The 25,784-nt window shown below is 54.4% G+C and overlaps 1 protein-coding gene across 2 annotated transcripts in view; it reads right to left on the bottom strand.

Annotated features, from left to right (window-relative positions):
• The window catches only part of QSOX1 (quiescin sulfhydryl oxidase 1), a 40,539-nt gene extending 15,005 nt beyond the window's left edge, over window positions 1-25,534 (bottom strand). Inside the window, exons 1-7 of one of the 2 annotated variants that reach the window (XM_052653809.1) lie at window positions 25,144-25,534; window positions 15,746-15,846; window positions 7,711-7,756; window positions 7,076-7,178; window positions 4,671-4,761; window positions 1,951-2,096; window positions 180-314 (exon numbers count right to left, since the gene is read on the bottom strand). In XM_052653809.1, the coding sequence (XP_052509769.1) occupies window positions 180-314; window positions 1,951-2,096; window positions 4,671-4,761; window positions 7,076-7,178; window positions 7,711-7,756; window positions 15,746-15,846; window positions 25,144-25,534 (1,013 nt within the window). The remainder of the gene's footprint in view (window positions 1-179; window positions 315-1,950; window positions 2,097-4,670; window positions 4,762-7,075; window positions 7,179-7,710; window positions 7,757-15,745; window positions 15,847-25,143) is intronic. The other variant, XM_052653810.1, reaches the window with a different exon arrangement.
• Between the last annotated feature and the right edge of the window lie 250 nt (window positions 25,535-25,784).

Raw genomic sequence — 25,784 nt, 5'->3', positions numbered from 1 at the left:
GCCCCAACAGGAAGACTCTCTCCAGTGCGTGGCCAGCAGCCCAGGTCCCCCTAAGGCCAAGGCCAGCCCCCCAGAGTCAGGCTTGTGGCAAGGAACAGCGTGTGGAAGGAAGGGGTGGGCCAGGGAGGCTGTGATCAGAGGAGAGGGTGGGGAAGGGAAGGGATGAGGCGAGGCATTACCGATCTGCAACCTTCCACACGGTGGGAGCTACGGCGCTGGTGGTAGCTGGCGCAGCTGTGGTCTGGACAGCCCCCCTGGTGGTCCCGGAAAACTTCCGCAGGTATGTGGTGTAGAAAGATCTGGATTCTGTAAGCCTGTGAGGGAAGGGAATCACTGGGGAGAGGCAGTGAGCTCGGAGGAGTGAAACCCCAGAGCTAATTCATGACAAGAGAGAAGGCCGATGGCTCCCCTGACGAAAATGTTTATCAAGAAATAGTAGAACTTGTTTTGATCTTATTCTCAGTGAGGTCAAAAGCAAGGCACCCCCGCCTCACGTTAACCTTTCTATTCACTGGCCATGCTGTGCCTAGTTTGCTTAACACCAGTCTGAAATCAAAATCCCACCTGGGAAAGAGGCTGGGCCTGTGAATTCCTCGACCTGCCCCAGAGAGGTGGAGTCAGGGGAGGGGACAAGGCACTTTCGGGAGCAGGTGGGTCTTCTGGGGAGAGTGCTACTTCTGGCCTCAGACTGGACGGTGGGTCTGATGATCCTCCCCAGAGACCAAAGATACAAAGTGCCGTGTGTGGCCTCAAGGAAGTGCACAAGCTGGCTCCAAGGTACCAGAGGTGACATCACGCCCCAAGGAAGTCAACGGAAGTTTGATACCTGACTTTGAAAAAAAATCACAGCCACAATCCCCCAAACCACTAAAATTCTCAAGTCTCTTCCTTCTGATTTCCCTGTCTCTTCTCATAAAGAGGAGTCCTCAGGGGCAGGCGACACCTCCTAGTCGGGACCACTGGAGGGAAGGACGTGACGCCCAGCGGTGTGATGGGACACCCTGGGGGAGCCGGCATCAACAAACATTGCTTTCCACTCCACTGTCCCAGCCCGATGTTGATCAGTGAGCAGATGGCTCGGAAGCAGCATCGTCACAAACCATTTTCCCCTTCACCAACTCCAAGAGCGGAAACAATGCCTCTGCTCCCACCAGGACTGGCACGTCCTGCCTCCTCCCTGGCCGCGCTCCTGACGAGCCCTGGCCCTGTGCTGCTGGGTGGCTGGGAGTACCAGGGGCCACACTGCCTGGCCCCGGAGCGGGATGGCACAATGGCCCCGAAAAGCGGCTCACTGGATGCCTCGGGCCGGCCTCAATCTCCCTGGCCCTCAGGCCCCTGCCTGCGGGGCCGAGCGGACATCAATCATCTGCCCAGGGAGGGCACCAAGGCACCATCTGGCACCATTTAATGGGTCATTCAGCAGCGGGAGCCTGACAGAGGGGCTGCGGCTGGCCTGATTGTTTTCTCTTGGCATTTTGGAACTGGCTATTGTCTGGCTCCTAATGAACTTTTCTGCAATTAGAAAACCAAAGGGAGGGAGGGTCAGGCATAGCTGAGTGCTTGCCAGGCCTGCAGCCTGCCAAGGAGTCTGTCTGTGAAGAGAGGAGGGTGGGGAATAGGGCCAGGGCTGCAGTGGGGTTGGTGCAGAAGCACTGGCGCTGGCTGGGTGTTGAGTGTGCCAGGGACCTGGGCCTGGACTGCTGAGCGGGGGAGGTGGAGGTATGTGTGCAGCGTCCTGGGCCCTGACTTCAGGCTGTAGACTCCCCGACCCTGCCATAGGCAGGTATCTGCTCCTCCTGCAGAGGGTGCTCCCTGCTTGCCCAGGGACTCCTCAGGAGACTGGCAAGACAAAGAACTCATCAGCCCCTGTGAAAGGCTGGCGGCCTCTCCAGGCAGGAAGAAAGGAGAAACACAGGGACGGATGGGGGAGAGGGGTGGAGAGACACTCACGCGGGGACCCGGGAGAAGGAGCCGTTCCGAGACAGCAGGTAGCAAGACGGGAAGTTGGTGACACCAAACTTGTTCACCACGTCACGCTCCGTGTTCAGGACCCTGCGCACCACTATGCCCTGGTGCTGTGACAGGTCCAGCGTCACCTGCAGAGACAGGGGGACATCGGGTCGGGGCGGCCACTGGGCATGCACCTGGGTGACAGCTGTGCTCCAGCCAGACTCTCAGCCTTTCCAAGCGGAGGCTTTCATCATGAGTGACAGCCACCAACCACATCCAACCCACAACAAGGCGTGCAAACGCTGCCTCCTCGGAACCGTGCAGGCCACACGTCTCAAATCTTTGAGGACAGTACCAATTTAATGTAACTTTCTTTCCAATGAATTGCAAAAGGCATAATAAAATGTGGTTTCATTTTTATATTTGTAAGACTTCTATCTATGTCCCGAATCAGAAAAGAACTTAGACACAATGATTTTATTTTTAGAAAGAGTTCAGGAGAAGAACCCGTCTGCCAACGCAGAAGACGTAAGAGATGCAGGTTCGATCCCTGGGTTGGGAAGATCTCCTGGAGGAGGAAATGGCAACCCACTCCAGTATTCATGCCTGGAGAATTGCATGGGTAGGGAAGCCTACGGTCCATAGGGTCACAAAGAGTTGGACACAACTGAATTGACTTAGCACTACCATTAAGAAGGAGAAATATAATATTAGGTAGTATTTATTGAGTATGTATTATGTTTTATATACAGATTGCTTCATTTAATCTTCAAAAATAACATTCACTACGAAATAGGAACAATTACTAGGAGACTAAGCCAGGTAGCACAGAATACCATGGCTGCTTGGGTTTAAATCCTGGCCCAATCAGACTAAATCTCTCCCAGACTCCATTTCCTTACTTGCAAAATTGTAACAATACCCTCCTCCAAGGGCTGTTAAGAAGACTGAATAGATTAATTTTACAAGAATGCTTCTAATAATGACTAAAAATAGTACGTACCGAAGTATCTGTTTAAAAACTCAAACTCCTGTTGTACAGGAGAGGTAAAAGCTAAAGCTCAGCAGTGAAATCACGTGATCAGATCACACAGCTAACAAGTGCCTGAGCTGGGCTATAAATCCCAAGTCAATCTGCCTCCAGAGCCAGGGCTCTTGGCCAGCGTGTCCTCCTGCCTCTCAAACCACCCATCCCTGAGCGTCTCTGCATGAACATGGGTCCCCTGCCCCTGGTTATTAGAGGGATGGAGGGAGTACTGTGGGGAGAGCTATTCCAATGAACCTTCATCAATCATCTCTACAGGCATGACCCCAGGTGTGGAAGGGGACCCCAGAAGGGCCAGGCATCCTTCAGCAAAGCTCCCTGCTCCTCTCACCTCCATGCTTCCAGTCTCAAGGCTGAGAGGTCTGGAGAAAGCTCAGAGTGTTCTACTGTGCTTGGTGAGTTTCAGGAGGAGAACCACCCAGAAGCAACAGTGGTGTTTAATTTCATCCCCTCTCTCCTTATCTCCTAGTACTGCCTTGGAACATCTCCCGGGCACTGGCCTGTCCCACCTCAGGACCTGGAAGAAGCCCAGGGGCCTGGGAAGTTCATGATGCAGCCAAGGACGGCGGGCTGTACACAGCAGGCTGGGATGGATCTTTATAAAGTGCATACTCTTTGCCAAGTTACTCATCCGGGTTCTTCCCCTATGCTGTCTCACCTGCTGTTCCCAACCACTCTCTGAGATGAGATCAGAAAAGTTGACTAACATGATCACAGCCATATCACATAAGTCAGGGGTCCCCACCCTCCAGGCTGCAGACTGGTGCCTCCTGTCAGATCAGCAGTAGCATTAGATTAGAAATAAAATACACAATAAATGAAATGTGTTTGAATCATCCTGAAACTATCCCCTCCCTTCAGTTCGTGGAGAAACTGTTCTCCACAAAACCAGTCCCTGGTGCCAAAAAGGTTTAGGACCACTGATCCACTGGTTGGAGTGGAGATTCCAACCAGCCTGATTTTGTTATCTGCTTCACCTGGGAAGGGACCCCATATCCTCAAGAGGGACTAGATGCTCTCTGAGGTTCCCTTCCCCCAATTTGTTACTCTACTTCTTTGGGGGTGGGGTAGCATAGGAACAACACGAGCTTTGGAGGCAGACAGACCTGGTTTGAAGTCCTGCCATACCAACTTACTGGCTGTGTGATTTTCAGCCTGTTATTTGACCATCTTTGTTAATTAGAAAAATTAGCAACTATGTGTGTCAGCAATCTAGCAATGCTTAATAAACAGCAGATATTATCATCTTCATTTTCCATGCATATGTGTGTGCTCAGTCGTGTCCAGCTCCTTGCGATCCATGGACTGTAGCCCTCCAGGCTGCTCAGTTCATAGGATTCCTCAGGCAAAAATACTAGAGTGGGTTGCCACTTTTTCCCCCAGGGGATGTTCTGGACCCAGGGATCGAACTCTAGTCTCCTGAATCTCCAACACTGGCAGGCGGATCCTTTACCACTGAGCCATCTGGGAAGCCCTCAGTTTCCAAGAGGAAGATAGAGCAGACAAAAAGGCTTTAAACGGAAAGGTCCAGCTCCTACACTTCCCGGCTTCCGCCAGCAGGGGGAGGGCCAGTGCTGGGCTAAGAAGTGCACAGGCTCAGCCCTGCTCTTGAACTCACTGGGCTCTCTCTCCCAATGTCTATTCAGGGGATGCAGGAAGCCTGCAGGCAGCTCACCTCTCTACCCAGGTAGGAGCCTTCCTTTTCAAAGATCAGGGCCAGGTACTCTTCATCGTTTCTTGCAAAGAATCCAGTAATCTCCTCCAGCCTGCAAGAGACACCGCTGGCAGTCACTCTTTCTGTGGTGAGAATACAGCGAAGCTGCTGGTGGCAGCCGTCTTGGCAGACACAGTACTGTGGGGACAGCCACACACATCTGCTGTTTCCACACGAGGCTTTGCAAAGTCTCCATGCCAGCCTCCCAGCAGGAGTAAACCAAACACTGATTCTCAAAAGATTCTCTCTCTGTTACCTCAACCTAAACTAATGTCTGGTTCATTTCACCAAGCTACTTGGGTTGTTTTTTTCAGTCAGGAGTGAGTATGGGCAGTCTAGGGAGGAGACCTGGGGAGGCGAGCTTTGAGACCAGTTATTTCTATGCTCCGGCCCAGGGTACGGCCCAGACTTAGAACTGCAGTTTTTATTGGTCTCCTAAGAGACTGCTGTTTATTAGCTATCAGACACAAGTCTTAGTCTGTGCCAAGTCACTACCAACTGGGAGACTTGCTTTTTCCTCCCCTGTAGCAGGCATAAAAGAGGAATTAAAAAATCAGAAAGTCCTGGGTGCAGGAGATCTTAGAACCCATCTAATCTTAAGATTTTTAACCTCCTCATTTTAAAACAAGGAAACTAGGGTCCCAGGACAAAGGTGGAAATTAATAAGTCAAATTTTATTATTCCCCCCAAAATCAAAGAATTAAGATATAAATTGTTTTAAAAATGCAGTTTCCACAGAAAACAATTACACAATACAAAAATGACCTATGTCCTCATTTCAATAAAAAAGCAGAACCTCATCAGACACGTAACAGGACACGATGGCCTCTACTTTTATCCTCAAACTGATGATCTGTTTCCCTTCTCTGGATCCAACGACACAACAGTTGGTTACCTCCAAACTGAAGGTGCAACTTGGGGCCAATGGATTCCAGCCCAGTGACGATAAAAACGACACGCCAGAGAGGTGGGGGCCAGAGTGGCCCCAGTGGGTGGATGGATACTGACAGCCGCTGAGGTGGTAGCAGGTGTCCCCCAGGCTGGCAGAAGAGCAGGCCCTGCAGGCTGCTGTCCACACAGCCCGCCCCCTCCCCATTCATTCACTCTCACACTTCTAGAGGAGGCAGCCCACCTGCCATCACATGTCTCTGCCTCCTCCCTAAAGCTCTCTAGAAGGATCACTTTGAGAGAGGCTGGCAGGTTTACCCAGTTGACTGCTCTTGAGATCCCTCTGGGCCGAAAGGCACCATGAAGGAAGTATGGGTATGAGAAAGACAGACATAGAGACACGGTCATTGAGAAACAACAGAAGTGAGGAGCAGGGTACAGGCTGGCTTGGGTGTTTCCTGCAGAGATGGGGCCTGCTTATGGAACCCCCAAACCGCACCAAGACTAGATATTCAGTCCAGGGTCTCTGGGAGGATGAAGAATTGGGAAAGAGGATAAAAGAAGCACTGTGACTTGGATTCAACAGCCACTGACACTTGGAAACACAATCTCTCAGCAGGGCCTCAGCTTTCGAGACATCAGCACACACACTTAGGGGGCCCTAAGCTCAGTGTCTGCCTCCCGAGGCCCTCTCAGCCTCTGGAACCTTCACTGTGTCCCACAGCTGGGCACCTCCAGCAGTCCTGGCTGATACTTGCATCTGTTCCTTCTTGGCCCCTCAGGTGGGCTGTCTCCTATCTGGAGTTCTCATCCAAAAGGGCAGGAGACCTTGTGTTTTCAATCTCTCTGTCTCCCTCATGGAAGAGTTAAGGCCAGACACTGTGCACCCTGCTATCCTGATTTCCTAGAACAGAGGCAATCCTGAGAGGCTGCCTGAATCCCAGCCACCGGGTGCTCTGCAGCACGGGGGTGGGGTGGGGGGTGGGGGTGCACAGTCAGCTCCCCATCCCCCAGGCACAGCCACGGCTCAGGAAAGGAGCACTTTCATCTGACAGGGCTTTGTGCCTCTCAGTTCCCCGTCCCATTCCCTTTTTCCTCCCCATGCCCACCTTCTCAGGGACCCTCCCTGTGTCAGACTGAGTGACATCCTGTGTCATTCCTCAAAGGTTCCTGAGCACAGGTTGTGAGAAGCAGAGCAGGTATGACCCAGAGAACCCTGGCCCATCCTTCCCTTCCCAGCTGGTGGAGTGGGCCCTCTCACCCCCCTCAACCCCAGGAAGTCAGGGCTTCTCCAACAATGGGAAGCCCTCCGCCAGCTGCTCACAGCGGCTCCAGGCTCCAGCCCACTGCACAGGTGTCCACAGCATGGGCAACAGGAGGACCCAAGCCGCTGCCCGGCCCTGCTGTCCCCTCCGCCCTCTCACTGCCAGGCCTGCCATCCTGCCACCCCGCCCCCGGCCCGCCCCGGCCCTAGCTACCTGGCAGGCTCCAGCGGGGGACAGGCCGGGGGCCACGTGTCACTGTGGGACTCCAGGGCATCGATGAGTCTCTCCCGAAGCGTCTGCACATCAGCTCCGGCCACTGTAAATGACGATGGGAGAGAGGAGTGAGGAAGGGGGCAGGGGATGAGGAGAAGAGTGCAGATCTCAGCTTCCCTCACAGAAGAAAGGGCCCAGTGCACGAGCTAGTTCTGAGCAACACAAAGCATCTGTCAGTCCTCCTCCACGTGAGGCAGGTGGGGGTCGCCCCCAGCCCTAAGCACGGCAGAGGGACCCATCCCTCAGGGCAGGAGAGAGCTCCCCAAGAGCCCTCCGTACACTGTCTGGCTGCCCCTCTGGGTGCCCATCCCACTTCGACACAAGGGCTATTCTGGGAACACCTGACCCCACTTCCTGGGAAGGGCTTCTTCAGCCTCATTTTCCCGGAGGAATCTTCCAGGCTGGCTGGGGAGGGCACGTTCAGGAGGACACCCCTCTGGCTTTCACTGGGGCCCTCCTCCCCCTGCAGACCTTGCTGGCCTCTCTCTCCCCCCGCAGTAGAAGCCTGGGTGAAGGAGGGAGGGAGAGGAAGATGCAGACAGCGCCAACGGGACCCCGGGAGCCGGGACACCCACCTGAGAGCGTGGTTCCTGAGCCGGTCTTGGAGAAGGCCTTAAAGAACTGGAAGCAAACACACAGGCAGGAGTCAGTGGAGCTCCGGGTACCACCGCCACAGCAGCTGGGCTGTGGAGGCCCAGCTGTTAACTCAACGGGGCGACTGTGGGGAAATGACTTAACTTTTGTGAGCCTCAGTTTCTTGGTCTGTAAAATGAGAGGAGGAGGTGTCTGCTCTTGGAGAGGACCCGGGTTCCTCTCTCCAGTGTCCTGCGCCCGAGCCCTGCCCCCACGGCCCTGGCGCCCCTGGGGAAGCTGCGGCTCAGACACTTGACTGGAGGTGGCCTGTTTCTACAAAGCCTGGGGACCCAGCATGTAGGACTAGAAAAGAGCTCCTCTGTGACTAAACGATGCAGGCCCGTCTGAAAAAATAAAGTGAAGTCACTGCATACACCCCCCTGGAAAATGTCAGCGGCCCTCGGAGGCCGTCTGTCCTGGCTCCTTATCTTGGAAGAGAGGCAGGGAGGCTGGTGTCTCTGGCCCCCAAGGACTCTCGGCCTGGCTCGGCAGACACTCCAGAAGGGAGGTGTCTCCAGTTCGGGCCTACTGAAGGGTAGGCTTGAGCCCCTGAGGAAACAAGCCTTGTTACACATGGGCCAGGCTAACTCTCTCCCCGTTCACATGACACCCAGGGCCAGCCTGTTACCCCCTTGGGAGAGAGGACAGAGGAGGGCCCCTGAGAACCTGGGCTCCCATCTCAGTGTTAGAGAGCAGCCAGAGCCCCGGCCTGGGCTCAGGAGGGGACGGAGTTCGGTCATCCTGACAGGTGGCTACTTAACTGCCTGAGGAAGAGCCTGCAGGGCTGGGGAGAGGTCTCTTCCTGAGGTCCCTAACCTCAGGGCTACCTGTAGCCATCTTGGGCCCCTGTCTCCAACAGCACGGCCGTTGGGCCTTATCCAAGCTGGTGGCTGAGAGCAGGCCCTCGGGTCTACCAGGCCTGGGTTCAAGGCCTGGTTCTGCTACGCTCTTGCTGTGTGACCCTGGGCAATCTGTTCACCTCTCTGAATCTTCTCATCTTTAAGATGAGGATGACACTTGTCGACCTTGGAGAACTGTGACAATTCAATGGCAACTAAAGTGCTTAGCATGGTACCTGGTACAGACAGCAAGAAATCAACATGTGTTAAGATCATCATCCCCGTTCCTTGTTCCTTTTAAATACTAGGAAACACTGATCAGCTGGACCTGTCTGTTCTAGCCATTTGTAGGTAGAAAACTAAAATGTGGAGGCCACCTGCCCGCCTCTCCTCCGTGAACAGCAAAGATGTGGAGAAGCCGCGCACCTCTCCCCACCTGCAATCTGCTCCTGCTGACCTCACCTGGACCCTGGACCTGGACCCTTTTATCCTCTCTCTGCTTACAGCATTAATATAAACTTCTATTCTGGGTGAAAACCATTCACTGGCACATGCCACTTGTATTCCTAATAGTGTTCTTTGTAGATACTGAATATACTTTGAATTGGGAAAATTATATGCCATCATTACACTTGTAAAAACGAGCACACTTTTCCAGGCTTATGACAGGAGATCAAGTAGAGAGGGCATGTTATAGGCTGATTTTGTTTCTCAGAAACAAAATAAAAGACCCACCTACTGGGGGTTTGGTTTGCTCACAAATTATATCCCAGAGGTTGGCCTCTACAGCTGCAGTTACTCAGAGTGATGTGGTCCTTGTACAGACAGGACAGACTTCAACTTGCTTCCATAGGCATAAAAACATGACTGACACCATGACGCCTTAAGCCATGTGGCTTTTCCATGGCGATAGTTGCTACCGTCCATTACTGAAGAGTAGTTGCTACCGTCCATTACTGAAGAGTAGTGTGTGACTCTTCTTCAACCATCAGGTCTCCAAGATCTGAGCAGGGGCCTTATGAAAAGGGGGCATGACCTTCGTCAAACAGGAGCCCCCAGACCCAAGCTGAGCCTTCTGAAGGCCGCAGCCATAGGCACTGGGAAGTCAGATAGGGGCCTGAGTTAGGGGTATGCAGGAACTCCAAGAGCTCCCCTCACACAGCCGTCCCTTCTGTCCCAGCCACCTTCCAGAACAATGTCACCACCGCAGTACTATTTCCCGCACCTCACACTCTAGAGGAACTTTTTCCTATTGATCATTCCCTCTTGCATTTTTCCGCTAGTCTACCAGCTCCTTGCCTAAGCCGACAAATAGACTCAAATCTATTTTTTTTTAAGTTTAAAAAAAAGAGAAGGGATGAAGGATGGGAATAGAGGCTTCTCCAGTTGTGGCTTGTCCCATTTTCTTGCACTGCTAAATTTCTCAAAACAGTGTGCTCTGCCTTCCCAGGAAGCCAGCCATGGCTCGGGCCCCCACGACTCAGCTGAGGGCTCCAGGCAAGCTCGGCTGACCTCTTCGGCCGTCCGGTGACCTTCCAGGCCTTTCTCCTCTCTCCGCAGTATCTGACGCTACCACCGCCTGCTTCTCCTCCCCTCAGCCAGGGTTTTTTGGGCCACATCTTCCCGACACTCTCCTCTTCCACCTCATGTCGTCACCCTCCCTTGGTTTGCCTGACACCACCCAGGCCTTCGTGGTCATCTTCATGGCCTTCCCCTTGCCCTCGTCTCAGCCTCGTCCTGGGCTCCTCCCCTGTGCCTATGGCCCTTGCCATCTCCTGCCCCAGTTTCTCCTCCCACCACACATCAGATCGTTTCTGTTTAAAAAGCCCAGGGAGCCACTGTCACAAACAGGGGGCTCAATCTCTGCTTTTGAATGAATGAGTGAATACACAGGTGAACGGACAGACAAACCCATTATTTGTTTCCCTGGCTGATGTCATCTGCTTTGTCCAAACGCTTTGTGGCCTGAACTCTGTCTCAGAGCCTCACCTGTCTTAACTTCTCTTTCTTCCAGAAGTCACGGCACCTGTCCCTCAATACACACACACTCTTGGAGACTGAGTCACCCCTCCCCCAACCTGTTTCTCCGCCCAGGTTCCTTATCTCACCCAGCTCCTCCTGCCACCCAGCCCAGGACCTCCCTCTCCCCCAAGGCCTGTGTTCCATGAACCTGACCTTGGTGATACTTCTGCAGTCCTCGAGACCAGATGCCTTGTTTAAAGTAGGGCCTACAACCTACTTCAGGGACCACTGCAACTGTCTCTACCTGTGCCCCCAACTCACGCCCTAGAAACAGTAATATGCTCCCTCTTTTCACTCTCCAGCCATCACCCTCACTGCCACTTTGCATGGATTTCTAAAGGACAATTCCGGTCTGATCATGTCACTCCTCCTAAAAGCCCTGCCATCACGCCCTACTGCCAAGGAATAAAGTCCTAACTCACAGCATTCGAGGCCTTCCAGGATCTGCCCCCACCCACACTTACCTCCCACTGCCCCCCATTTCTTACACTTCAGCTATGATGAACTTGAACCTGAACTTTCCACCCCTCCGCCTCCCAACTGGGAGGGCAGGATGACAGCTTCTTCACCTCTGCAAGCCCCACAGTGCCTGGCACAGTGTCACGGGCATGGAAACACTCAAAGGACATTTGTTCAGTTGAATAGAGAACCTCTGCCCTTTGATCAGCTTGGAAGCTCATGTAAAAATCACATTAAAATCGAGTCAGGGCACATTTTTGTCCTCTTATTAATATGCATCCTTATTAAGTCAGCTGTTGGAGGCGTGTGCCATACCCGAAGGAAACCACCACCTTCCTTGGAAACAGGCCATTAAGATGCCAGCAGTGAGTTTTCTTTCCTCCAGGAGCAGTCAGCACCCAGTCCCTTTCCTCTCAACACTTTGCCCAGGAGTTTCTGCCTTCCCCAACCATGGGGATCTCCCCAAAGGCGGGTGACCGGATGGCCTTGGGCAGGTCTTTGCCAATCTATCCAGGAACAGCTGCCTTCCCAGGGGGCAAATAAGGCCAAGCAGGAAATACACTCGCCAGGGGCAACCATCAGTGGCACTGAGTCCAAGCCTTTGAAACAAGTTTTAAGGAAAATGACCTCCAAATATCTTAGAGTGAGCCTGTAAGATATGCACAAGCTTAATGGTTCCTACTCTGTGGACTGTCCGTGGAGGAGATGCCTGGGAGAGCGTGAGTGACTGCCGAGAGCGAACCCATCTCCTTTTCCAGAGAGGCTGGAGACATCTTTCTGAGCCCTGTCCTCCCCGCTCCCTGACATCTCACCATTTAACGAGACACACAAAATAACAGCCCAGACTGCAACCCCTACTCCCAGCCTTGAATTCCAGGATGGGCCACCCCTGGGCTCCCTCCTCCCGGGGCCCTGCCTCAGCCCCCACAGGAGCCTCTGTTCCAGCCAGATCAGCCTTCTCAGCTCACCACATGGCTCTGCCCACATCCTCCTCCCTCACATCCTCCCTGCCCACGCTCCTCTCCCTCCCAGCCAAACCCGATCTGTCCTTCACACCCTGCGGAAGTCCTCTGCCTCTGGGTGCTCCTCCTCCCACGAAGGCCTCTCTGATGTGGGAGGGAGAGTTCAGTGAGCCCAATCTCCCCCTGCATTCACCCCGACACATCGCTCCCTGCCTGGCAACTAGCTGGGCACTCTCCTGTCTGGCCGGCCTCGCTTATCTTTCTGGCTGTGACTTACAGGTCTGGCCTCTCTGCAATGGTGAGCACGGGGCTGTATCCACAGAAATCACTCACTCCACAGCTGCTGACAGATGGACTGCCTCAAATGCGGCATCACGGAGGGGCTACCACGAGCCCATGGGCAACCGGAAGGAAGACCACTAAGATTCCTGGAACTCTGGTGAACACCACAATGCCTTGGCACTCTTACATGTAAGACCTCATTTCACATGTGGCAACGATCTATTAAGGAGATATTATCATCCCATTTTTCAGACAAGGAAACTGAGGCTGGCGGCTAGGGCATTGTTAAGCAACTTTCCAAGTCACAGTAAGCAGTAAGCAGGGGAGCCAAGATTTGAACTCGTGTCAATTATCTCCTCAGAATCTTGCAAAAGGAAGATTTCTGTCTGCGCCCACGCAAGGCTGCTGTTTCCTGTAATCTTGATCCCAGCCAGGCCCTCGGCTGCACTGTTCCATTACCCACTGAGGGGCACTCCTGTGACTCATAGCAAAGCCTCCCTGACCCCAGGTTCCGGCCTCTAGGTCCCCAAGCACAAGCCAGAACCTGCTTCCAGCTAACCTCTCCCTCCCTCACCTCGGTTCTCTTCCAGCTGGGCACAAGCTCCCGTCTGATGGGGCCCTGACGCAGCTGGCCCGCCCTGCAGGGCCAGCTGTTTGCTAAACAGGATGGGCTGGTGGAAGCTGTTTGCTCAGGGTGACAGGGGCAGGAAGCAGGGGAAAGGGACAATGACACATGTCACTGGGGTGGCCAGACTCCTGTGGGGCCTGTCCCCTTTACACTCACAACACTCTCTCTTCGGCCTGTTCATCATCTTAGAGCTTTCAGCCTTCGTGGGTGGGGGCGAGGACAGGCTCCAGTCCCCAGGGGATCAGGGCTGTCTCTCTGGCCAGCTGGCAGCCAGGGCCACCTCTGGGTTCTGCACTGCTTTCCAGGGAGTCCAGCCATGCTGCTCACAGGCACACTGGGCTCTCAGGAGGCCAGAATTTCTGGAGATTTGGAATCTGAGTAGTGTTTCCCAAACACCAGAAGCAATCTAGCGGTAAGCTGTAAAATCAACTTAGTGAATCACAGCCAGTATTTGTTTTTGTTTTGTTTTTTTTTTTTTAAATAAATAGAATAAAAAATATCAGTGTGTACTGCACTTACTAAGAACATTGTTTTATGAAACGACTGCTTTTAGGGACAATGGATCCAAACCAACTTCTGGATCTCCTTGTAAATATTGCTGGCCACAGTACCAAGATTTGAAAGCCATTGCTTAGGGCCTTAGAGCTGAGATGTACCGGTAGCTATAACTACATGCGCCCTGGCCCAGAGCCCTGAGGCCAGGGCACCGAGTGCCTCTCTCTGCCAGAGCTGAACTGCAGGCTGCCTGGGAGAGGCTGAGAGGTCACCACACGGGTCTCTGGGGTTCTGAAGAAATGGACAGGTGACTCCCAGCACAGCCCCGCCTGGCCTGGCCTGGCGCTGCCCATGTGGAGGCAGGAGAGGTCAGGGAGCCCAGCTCAGGCGCCCTCCCAGTGCCCCTCCCACAGCCGGCTGGGCGGCTGGGGAGATGATGAATCACTTGAGGCACCCAGGCTGCGTGTGCTGCGTGACTTGGGTAGGCGCCGAGGAGCTCTGGATCTCCTGGTGTAGCTGGGCCGCCCCCTGCACACCCACTGAGCCCCAGCCTCTCCCAGACAGAAACAGAATGTCCCAGGTGCCAGGCCCCACGGAACCCCCCGGGAAGGTCCCGGCCTGGCCATAGGCCCATCACCAACCCTCTTCCCGGGGGCTGGGAGGTGGCTGGACCCCTGTGCAGAACCCTCGGTGGGACCAAAGCTCTGGCCTGTGAATAGGGACTCCTGCCATCACCCTGACTCTTTCCCTCAGCTTCCCACACGGGTTGCTCGCCCTGACTCATCAGAAAGAACAGAAGGCTCCATGCTGCCCCTGGAGGATAATTTTGAATATTTCAAGTTACATATCTTGGGGCTGGGGATAGGGCAGCGGCCCCATCATGGGAGTCTTTAATGTAAAAGAGAGATGGTTGATAGAAAATGTCTCTGCTGCCACCTCTAAATGATAACAGCAGCCGCTGCTGCCTCAGGACACCTCCCAGGCCAGTGGAATGGGGGCTTAGGGCCCTCACCTTAAGTGGTAAACAGGAGTGCGGGAGGGAGCTCTCTTGGGCCACGGAAACCCTGAACCTAGCAGGAGGTCACTGGCCGTGAGAACGGGCCGTCTCATGGACTCAGATCTGGACATGGTTGGAGAAGAATGTGGACTCAGAACTGGATGTGGCTGGAGGAGCCCAGGGTCTTACTCTCCAGAGGAATTCTCTGGGTGTCCTCAGGCTCAGATATGGTTCACAGTTCCACGTGGCAACTGAAGCCCCTGAACTCAGATCCCTTGTTCTGGGGACAATACTTGCCTTTTCAGTCCTCAAAGGCATTTCCTGCTTAATCCTAGTGGAAGCAGAGGAAACTGCTTTTCTAGATGCCATTCTGGTGGGGGGAGCAGGCTAATTATCCATGGCTGGAGAGAGAGAAGCGGTTGCGGATTCTTTAATTTGGAGGAGAACTAATTGGATTACAGCCGGACCTGAGCCCTGAGGAGGGCACACAGCCTTGCTGCTCTGGGCTTCCCAGGGCCTCCGACGGGAGAGCCTTGGAAGGCGTCCAGATGCTAACTAAGTGGCTGATGCCCTGCGGGGGGCAGGCAAGGTCTCATCAGAGCACTCATGCTGCCTGCAGCCAGAGCCGGGTGACGGGCCATCATGTGTCGAGTGTGACGACTCCTGTGATGGGTATCCCTGCAGCCTGAGGCACGGGGCTAAGGCTCTCCAGACAGGTCACTTCCGAGCCACTCAGGTTCAAGGCACTGGCCTGAGGAGGATGAGGCCTGCCAGTGTCTCCTGGGTCCTTTTCAGGGAGACCATGAGGTCCTCTGAGTCTGATCCTGCCCCCAGGTGTGTCAGAGCCTAAACCCTGGTTTAACACGGTTGAGATCAGCCCTCTAAGGCTTGGGAGGTCGGGGGGCAGGGGCGGGGCGAGGAGTTGATTGGAAAGAGGCTCCTGGGAGCTGGGAGCTCTCACCAACCTAGGGGATGATCACTTTTCACAGTGAAAATCTGTGGGTCCCAACACGACAACACACAGCCCCTTTTTATAAAGGGGAGAAGATCACCCACCAAGTAAGCCTCTTTCTTTTCTGCCTCCCAGTTCACATGGCTTTCCGCCTCTAGAGATGGTGTCTCATCAAAGCACAGGACTCCAGGGGCTGGGATCTAAGCAGGTCAGGCCCAGAAGCCTGGGAGGACCCCCACAGAGCTCAGCGGGGCAGACGCCAGGGAAGCACGGGGCAGCCGGCAAAGTGCTCCAACCACACTGGCCCCCCAGGCCCGCACTGCCCCCTCCCGGTCACACACCCTCACGGTCGGGAAGCCAGGGATGTTGAAGTCTCTGCAAACTGCGCTGTTGGTCTCCTCAGCACAGTCCAGGGCAGCGAGATTCAGCGCCGGCCTCCAATCTGAAATGACAAAAAAAAAAAACAAACACAAAAAAACCCTGGGGTAAGTACAATCCATCCCCACCAATGCCCATGGCACCTGTCCCAGAAGCTCTAAGGAGAATGGTCACCCCTTCTCCAAAAAAGGGCCTCTGAGATAGCTGGGTTATTCTGCATTTAGCCTGCAGTTAGGGCACAGTTACCCAGCACCAGCAGCCTACTCAGGACGGCAATCTGTGTTTCTCCATTATTCGGGGATGGCGGAGGGACACAGGGGCTGAAGGGAGGTATGAGACCAGCCTGGCCCTCCTGGGGAAAAGCCTCTGGGATGTTGCCTCAGCCCCTGCTGGCCTCTAGAGAGGGTCAGCTCCAGAAGGGTGGAGAGCATGCCTCAAGAGTTCTGAATTCCCCAGTGGACCCTCGGTGAAGGCTTCCGTGGCCAAAGGTGCTGGCTGTCAGCCCCTGGGACACAGGGCGGTGAGGACCGGCTGCCCAACCAGAGATGAAGGCCGAGGTCTAGAGGAGGCGGCAAAGACACCTGGGACCTAGAGCCACTGGGAAAGAAGCCCCGAGGCCAGGTCTGGAAGGAGTCGCGCAGCGCCCCAGGCCAGTTGCTTGGGCACCCTGCGCCTTTGTCAGGCCCCAGGCCATGAGTCTCTCCCCCTGCTGGAACTTACTGGCAGAGAGAACAATGGCACCGATCTGGGCCGCAGCCCAGGATCTGGGAAACAGAAAACAAACTCATCAACCAGGCAGGCCTCGTGAGCTCCAGCTCCAGGTCAGGTGCCCCAGGAGTACCCACCAAAGTGCCACGTTACAGTAAGGCTGCTCCTGCCAGGCGGCAAGACAGGCACATGGAGCTGCACAGACCATGAGGTGGCAGTGGAAGGGTGGTGCCATGCTGAGTGGCACAGGGCCCTGGGGGAAAGTGGCCACAGGGGAGACCAGCCCTGGGACCATGCAGGGGCCCGGCAGGAAAGGTGGGAGTAGAGTGGAGCCTTGACAGTCATCGAGCTGCCAGGGAACCAGGGAGCGGGGTTGGCAGGCGAGGAGCAGGGGGACTGTGAGGGCATGTACACAGACCAGGCGGGCTGCAGAGGCGCTGCTGGGAGGCAGGCAGGGGCCAGCATGGGCGTGCAGGCAGGGGGTCTGGGCTGACTCCCACAGCACCCTGCAGCATGGGGATTTCTGGGCATGTGAGGGAAGGAGCAAGCCTGCCCAGCGATTCGGGGAGCCCACATCTTCCCCACAGGACCCTTCACCTCCCATCTGGAGCACAGGATGGGGTGGGGTGGGGTGGGGGGTTGACACAGGCAGCCCACCCAGAACCCACTAATGACAGAAGACTAACATCCAAGTAACATCCCCAAGACCCAGGACCTCTTACCTGCCCCAGAACTGTCCCTTACAACATCTGAAAAACCATCGGATCTCCCAAGAACTTTTTATGCCCAGAGGAGAAGGGTCACCCTCACTTCCATGACAGAAGAGCCAGGATACCACTGAATACCCTGTCCCAGCCCTCAAAGGAAAGGCTCTGAAGGTTCAGAGCAGCCAAGCTGGTCCTTCTAGGGGTGACACAAGGGAGGGGGTCTGGAACTGTGAGGCAGGCCAGAGGCAACGCCCACTTCCTCCCCACCCTCCTCCCTCTCTGTTTTCTGGCTAGCAGTCTCTTCTTGGCACTGAATCCCAGTGGGAGAGAGACGTGAGGATGGGGGAGTGGGGCATGAATGGAAGTGTTCTGCAGAGACAGGTGAGCCCCAGCCTGTGATGCCATTTCCCCAACGTCCCCCCATCTCATCGAACCCCATTTAGGGAGCTCCTGGCTCCCCTGGCACAGAAGGGTAGCCTTTTGAGCTACAGACACCTGCCAGCCTGAATGGCCTGTGTCCTTTGGTCTTACATCTAGCTGGCAGGGCGGCCTGCACAAACGGGGCTATGGTCAGTGATCAGGGTCTGCTCCATGCTAGCCTCCAGACAGCAGCCCTCCTGCCCTCCCCGCCACTCTGCTCTCCCCATCCCCGTCCCCACTGTGGGCACCACGTGGGAGGGACAGAGTCAGGCAGTCCAGCCACGCGGAACCGCTAATCCCAACCAGCTTCCGTGTCCTGTCCACCCTCCCTCGCAAGTCTCCTCCCGCCCACTCCCTAGTCTAGTCTCCTTTCCCCGCTCCTGGTTCTTTATCTCTAACCTCACCTCTAACCACCCTCCCAGTGAGCTAGTGCAGGGTTTCTTGTCCAGATGAAAAGTCTCATTTCCCTCCTGGCCAAAGTTCTACTATGCTCTATCACCGGCTTAGCTGGCCTCCAGTGATCTTTCCTATCTGCAGATCTATGTCACTCTCTATTCAATATTCTTTGGTGGCTCCATTGCCTCTAGAAGAAAACCTACAGGCATAAGGCCTTTTTTGGTCTGGTCCCTTCCGACCCAGCATCCCCTTACCACTTCCCCAAATCATACCCCAGGAACTCTGAGGGTTTTCTTCTTTCTTAAAAGCACAATGTTCACCCAGGCTACTCCACAGCCACCTTTACCCTTTCAACAAGCTTCCAGGTGTCAGGTACAACTCAGTCGGAACAGGATTTTCCCCTAGAAAGAGTCATCTTCCAAGCCCAAGGCTCAGGACCCTGTGCTCATTTACACCACACAGTTCCAAGCCTGTCCATCTCACAGCCTGTCCATCCTTGCATCTTCCTTGCCAAGCTTCCACATTACCTTGAACTCAATAGGTTCTCAGTGACTATTAACTGAATTACACAACTGACCCCACTCCAAGGGCTGCTTCAAAGAATCCACCTGCCAAGGCAGGACTCGAGTTCGATCCCTGGGTGGGGAAGATCCCCTGGAGGAGGGCATAGCAACCCACTCCACTATTCTTGCCTGGAGAATCCCATGGACAGAGGAGCCTGGCAGGCTACAGTCCGTGGGGTTGAAAAGAGTCAGACATGACTGAGTAACGTAGCACGCAAGGGCCATTCCAGGGCTGGAACATCTCCCAGCCACATTCTATCCTCAGGTTCAGGTAAGGAGTGAGGTTAACGCCCGTCACCTGCAGGAGCAGGAGAAGCAAACTGCCCAGGGATGGGATCGTGCCCTGGATCACAGACAGAGCACCCCAGAGCTCCTTTCTATGGTGCCTCTCCTCTCCAAGGGAGGCCCAGCAAAGCGTAAAAAGTACAGGTCCCCCCGTAGGGTCATCTAGCACATTCCAGGCTCGGCTTCCTCAGCTCTGTGTCTAAGGCTCTGGTCATTTAGTTCGGGGAGACCCCCGGGAAAGATCCAGCTGTTCTCAAGAGAGTCAACAAGTCAATTAGATCTAAGGGCAGAAGAGAGACAATTTTGAGTCCTTCCAACAGTGAGGGCCCCCTGGCCAGGGGTCTCACAGGGTCACTTGGCAGCGTGACCAAGGACAGCAGGCCTCAGCTGCTCCTCTCCTCTCAGAGACTACAGGCCGCTCTCCCTCAGGCCAAGTTGTTGCTGGCTGCTCTCTGGGGAATGAGGCTCTCAAGGGACTGGCAGGGGGGTGGGGGTGGGGGTGAGGACTCAAAGCTAATGTTCCATGAGCACCCATGGCACGCTCCAGATTCTCTCACCCCACCACCGCCTTGGGCACCATTTCCCCTTGGTCGCCAAATGAGGACAGGAACCAAGAGGCCTCCAGGGGACCCAAGGCCTACCAGACCCAAAAACCCACTTTCGTCCCTCTACCTCACCAGGGTCAAGACACTCCCTTTGTATTTTTGCTGTTTGCTCTGATTACAAAGGGCTTCCCTGGTGGCTCAGCAGGTAAAGAATCCACCTGCAATGCGGGAGACCTGAGTTCGATCCCTGGCTTGGGAAGAGCCCCTGCAAAAGGGAAAGGCTACCCACTCCAGGATTCTGGCCTAGAGAATTCCACGGACTGTATAGTCCATAGGTTTGCAGAGTGAGACACGACTGAGCGAATTTCACTTCACTTCTGATCACAACCTTCCCCATGGGAGAGAGAATGGTTAAACCAGTCTCCTCTTCTAGCTACATACCATTCTCTGCAACACACACGGGTTGGTCAATATCACAGACTCAGCCCTTACTCAGATGATGATATCAGGCATGTTAGGTTATTGTATGCCTTCTTTATGTAATTTAATGTGCACAACTCCACTATGAAAAAGTAAGAAGGTATTTAGCTCTAGACCTGCTTTCTTAGACTGTAAAATAGAGATCAGATAACTGTGCCACAACAAATCAGTGGTGAATATGGGATCTGAACCCAGGATTTGAGCCTCTCTGCTGGTCTCGAGAGGGCCCAGGACACAACAGAGAGTTGCTCTGTTCAGCCAGGAAGCTCGGAGGGGATGGGGTGGGGAGGGTGTTAGTAATGGGGAAGGCTGAGGTGGGGGGAGGTGGTGGTGATGCCTGGGAGTTCTCAGCTCCTGGCTCCTGGAAGTCTGCGGCTCTTCTCTTTATGCCTTGATTCCCTCTACCTCCAGGAAATGGAAACCCAGTGCCTCTTCTTACCAGCCCCAGCCCGAGGGGGAGAGGGAGGCTGGGGCCAGTCAGGTGCTGGGAGAGTCCAGGCTGAGGAATGTTTCTCAGGAATATCAATGTCAATACCTTAATGAGCCGTAACGACCTACACAGATCTGGTGTGATACTAGTCACCGCAGGTCTGACAATTCATCATTCTAGTAACAGCACCAGGAATAAAGACGGCCTTATTTGGGTGCCCCGCTGATAAAGCTAAGCCACATTTAAGGGAAGTGTCCTGCTGTCAAAAAGGAACACAGCTGGGCGGGGGAAGCTTTCTAAGGTGTTGGGTGACTTAATACCACAACGTGCAGGCCTAACACTGAATAATCGGCAGCCTCAGCCCAGCCCTCCTCTCGGGGGAGAAAAAACTTCCCTGTACAATTACTGCCCTGGCAAAGTAATCTCTCCACTGACAAGAGAGTAAGTGAGCAAATGGAGGGGATGAGAGGGGAGGTTTAGGGTAGGCAGGCGACAGCTGTAGGCCTTGGGGTGGTGGGAGAGGGAGCACCTTGTGATGAGGGGGTTGGGGTGCATCCCTTCTGGAGTCACGGACAGCGTCCCCCGCCGCCCCCCACCCCCACTCACAAGGCCGGGAAGGGGCACTGGACCCGGAGTCACAAGGCCTGCTCACGGCTGTTACTGGCCAGAGCACCATGAGCATCTCATGTCTCCTCTCTGGATCTGTTTCCTTACAGGTCAAAGAGGGCCGAGATGAAGGTCTCTCAAGTCCTTTCCAGCTCTGATAACCACTCCTGCCAAGGAGAATGGCTGTGAGACCTCGGAGGGTGACGCAGCCCGGGCCTCTATTCAGGCAGAGGCCAGGCCTGCCCCAGCCACAGGAGCCAGTCAGATGGAGAGGTCAGAACGAGATCCCACCTGAGTCTCCGGGAAGTCCTTCTGACTCAGGGAGCTGGAGCCAGGCCTAGGCTGTTCCCACCATGTCCCTTCCCCCTTTGATGCCAGCTTCTGGGCCATGAGACCATGACATGGCCAAAATGCCTTCCCCGCCCCTCACCTGGCTGACACCCTGGGTCTGAGTCAAGGGGTGCCACGGCAGCAGCAGAAGGCCTGCTCCCCACGGCCTCATGGGGGATCCCGTGAGGCTCATGTCCCCAGTCTGCATGGGTGTCCAGTGACTGGCTGCCTGGGGCCAGGCTCTACACCAGTAGCGCAAGGGTACCAGCAGGATGGAAGGGCCACACCTGGGAGAGAAAGGGGGGGACCAACACCGCTCGCTGTCACTCAGCACCCACATCTCACACATCTCATCTCCTCACTCTTCACCTGCAGTACCTTTCCTCCGTCTCCTGCCTCACCACCTGGCCTGGCTCTGAAAAGTCAGGAGGAGCTGGGTGCAAGAACCTCCTCCAATGCAGACACAGAGAGCAGACTTATGGACCCAGGGCTGGGTAGGGGGGGCGGGGAAGAGGAGAGGCTGGGACTAATGGCGAGAACAGCATGGAAACATATACACGACCATATGGAAAACAGATAGCCAGTGGGAATTTGCTGTATGACTCAGGAAACCCAAATTGGGGCTCTGTGACAACACAGAGGGGTGGGATGAAGTGGGAAGTGGGAGGGAGAGGCTCAAGAGGGAGGGGACGTATATATACCTATGACTGATTCATGCTGATGTACGGCAGAAACCAACACAATATTGTAAAGCAATTATCCTTCAATTAAAAATAAATACATAAAAAAAATAATAAAGAACCTCCTCCAGCATCTGCATAATCTTGGGCAAGTTACTTAACTGTTTTGTTTTAAACAGGGCTGTCTGTTGCTCAGATGTTTTCTCACAAAGATTGTATAAAGGCCTGTAATGGCCTATAAAGGCCCTTAGCACAGTGCCGGGCAGAAGGCAACTGTGTAATAAATAACTGTTTAGATAAAGGCCTCTGTGACTTTGCCCTTCCCTGAATTCCCACAATAAGAAATGGCTAAGCTTCTTAAGGGTGCCAATTTCCCTGCTGGGTGATTTACCCAATAGTAATGTAAACAATGCTTTGTACCCAGAAGTCACTCAACAAATATTTGCTGATTGATTAGCCAGTAAAGAAGCCTGAAGGTCTAAAAGGAACACAATTTCCCAAATGTATGGTGAGGTAACAAGAGCTGCTCTGGAATAGAAAGGGATGATCTGGGTCCTTAGAAACAGGTGCTTTGCCCCAGGGTAACAACTGCCCCAGAGAACCTAGCCCACAGGTTACTGAAGAAATGAGCCCTGGCCAGTCAGATTAAATGCCTAAGGCCAACTGGGCAGGATTGCACAATTTTCTCCCCCACTTCCACCCCACCCATGACCTTCCACAGTCTCACTGTTCCTACCCAACACATTCATACCAAAGGCAGAGGGCAGGGGCCACAGGCCCCTGGGCCCAAGGTGGTGGGAGAGCAGCCCTCTGCTGGTCCACAACCAAACCTTCTCAAGGAACCTCAGAACACAGAGGTGTTGAAGGGCCTCACCAGGAAACACTTCCTTGGACTGGAGTGGAGGCATTCTTTATCACTGCAACACAACACCAGATTCAACAAGTCGGTTCCCCCGACCTGATCCTGCTTAGGGAGCTGACACCTCCATGGCTCATGGGAGACTCCAGGTTTTCACCTAAATCTCCCACCTCTCATGGACTGCAGTTCATCTCCACAGACACCATTTTCCTTTCTAAGGGTAAGTTTTGACTTGCATTTTTTAGGGAAAGACTCTTACTTCCTACAGTGGGGAGAAGACCCTCATCTAGGAGCAGGCGGGGTCAGTGTCTGGATGTACAATTCACTGGAAATCTCTAGGTTGCAAGAGAATGAACCCATGAGTCAACTGGAAGGTAATCTTTCTGTTCCTCACTCTCAAGATCTAAGAATCTTCTAGATGGAGTCCATCTGTAGCCACTAAGGACCTCTTACGGCCTCAAAGTAGAAACTGACCTAGAAGTTTTTATAATGTTCAGGCCCACAGTGTCCCCTGAACACCTAACACTGCTTAGGTGTTCAGATTCCACGTTCAACATTCTATCTGCCTCCTGCTTTGACCAGATGTGTAGATATCACTGAAATAGCATGAAGAACTGCTGAGAAAAGGCACATTTAGGTGACAGAACTGTAGAGGCCTGCAGACAAGTGTCTACATGTAATTTGGAGGGAAACTGGTTTATTAGTTTGGTTTTAAAATAACTTTCCAAGACCATATGGATAGCAGATGATACATCTTTCCATCTGGCCACTTTAGGAACCACTGTGCAAGCTGCTCCAGGGAAGACGGGGCCTGAGTTTGAAAACCAACATCTACAAATCTACAAATGTAACATCTACAACACCTACAAATGTAACAACATCTCTGTGTGTTGGTCACTCAGTCATGTCCAGCTCTGTGTGACCACAGCCCGCCAGGCTCCTCTGTCCATGGGATTCTCCAGGCAAGAATACTGCCCTCCTCCAGGGGATCTTCCTGACACAGGGATCGAACTTGTGTCTCTTATGTCTCCAGCAGACACAGGTGGGCTCTAGTACCACCAAATGCAGTACTCTACCGCAAACAGTTAAGTTTATCAAAAAATACCAACAGCATGGCAGGGGAACAACAGCCCCAGTTGTTTTCTCTCCAGGAAGAGGCCTATTCCCCAAGACAACTGCAGTCCTCATTCAGTGACCACTGAAGGCCAGGAGGCCATAAGCAGGAAATAGCTCCATTCAGAGCAGCATATCAGAAATACACCACTACCACATACCAGCCCCGCCCAAATACCCACCATCCGGGCTAGACAGATGGATGACCCCACAGCGATCCCGACTTGCAGAAAGGAAACTGAGATACTGTACATCAAGTACTTACTCAGGAAGCTGACATTCATTGCAGTAAGCACTAGATAAATATAAATTACTATGGTTGCCATATTTATTCAGTTCCAAAACTTAAGTTTTTAAAAACATGAACATTTCTGTAATGGAGGATGCCTTTAAATCTCTATCCATCTATTAGCGATCGTCTTATCCCTCTACCTCTCAGGCTGATAGTAAAAGAATGGCAACTGATGGTCTCTTTAGAATGAAGAAAACATGGTATTAGTGGCCAGGCCAATGAATGGTAAAATGAAGTAAGGGCCAAAGACACGCCAACAGGCTGCCCTCAATCAGGCCTCTGGGCTCCTTAGGTTAAAGCAGAAGGTCGCGGAGACAGAGAAGGAGGGCCCAGAAACTAAAGCTGGAGGCAGCAGGTCAGGAGAGGCCTGGAAACAGGAAACAGGGAAACTGCCTCAAAGATAAAGCTGAGAAAGGAGTCTACGTACCAGCTGGGTCTGCTAGCCAAGGGGTGGGGCAAGGAAGGAGGGAGTGGGGATAAGAGGGCGGTCGAATGTGTACTGATCCCATCGCAGCTGGGGAACTCGGTAGGAAGGGTGCTGCTGCCACAAGGCTGAACTACGGGAAGCCGTGTAAGGTGTTAGCGAGGAGGAACAAAGGCGACCACGTCGCAGGCATGGGGGCCGTAAGCCGGCGGAGGACTGACATGGAAAGCAGGGCAGGTCTGGGGACCCAGACCGCGGGAAGAGGGAGAGAAATTCGGGACATCGGCCAAGGGGAAAAAAAAGGGAAGGGCAGGAGCTAAAGATGGAGCTGAGAGCTGAGAAACTGGGAGCGGGGGTGGGGTGGGGGGAGTGGGAGGTGCAGAAAGGAAGATGGGCGGAGGTGATGGGCAGGGGGAAGCGGGCAATGCCGAAGGGCGCTCCGCAAGACAGGTGGCGGGGATCCGCCCGGATGGGACGAGGAGAGCGAGCCTCCCCCACCCAACCCCGGCACCCAGTTTCTCACCTTTAACATCGTTGGCCAGTGCCTTCCACGTCGGGGCGAAGGCGATGCAGTGGCCACACCAGGAGGCGAAGAACTCCACCGCCCAGGCGCTGCGGGAGCCCAGCACCGTGCGGCGCAACGTGTCCGCCCGCAGCAGCGTCAGCGGGTCGGAGGACGAGTAGAGCGCCGAGCGCGGGGCCGCGCCAGCGCCACGCACCGCCAGCAGCAGCGACAGCAGCATCAGCAGCCGCGACGGCGGCGGCCCGGAGCCGCGGCCGCACCACCCCATCCTCGGCCGTCGCGCCGAGGCCACCGCTGCGCACAAGTTTTCGGAAGACTTGGAGCTCGGCGGCTCCGCCGCGGAACCTCCTGCCTCTGTCGGGAGGCGGAGCCCGCAGACCCCGCCCGCCATGGCCCGGCCCCGCCCCTGGCCCCGCCCCTGGCCCCGCCCGCCGGCCAGAGAGCCGACGAAGGCAGAAGCCCGGCGCGGTCTCCCTGCTCGGCTGCGAGCGCCTCTCTTCGCCGTCCGCCGAGACCTCAGAGCTACTCGGGTTCTCGCCTCCGCCTGCAAAAGGCGGAGAGCGCAGCCCAGGCCCCGGAGCCCCGCCCGCCAAACGATAGGTGTGGAACATCCGCTGGGGCAGAGTCCCGGGCGACAGAGT

The sequence above is a fragment of the Budorcas taxicolor genome, chromosome 16, assembly GCF_023091745.1.
Source record: "Budorcas taxicolor isolate Tak-1 chromosome 16, Takin1.1, whole genome shotgun sequence".
Classification (NCBI taxonomy): Eukaryota; Metazoa; Chordata; class Mammalia; order Artiodactyla; family Bovidae; genus Budorcas; species Budorcas taxicolor.
The sequence above is the reverse complement of the archived record's forward strand: the minus strand, read 5'-3'. Positions and strand labels throughout refer to the sequence as shown.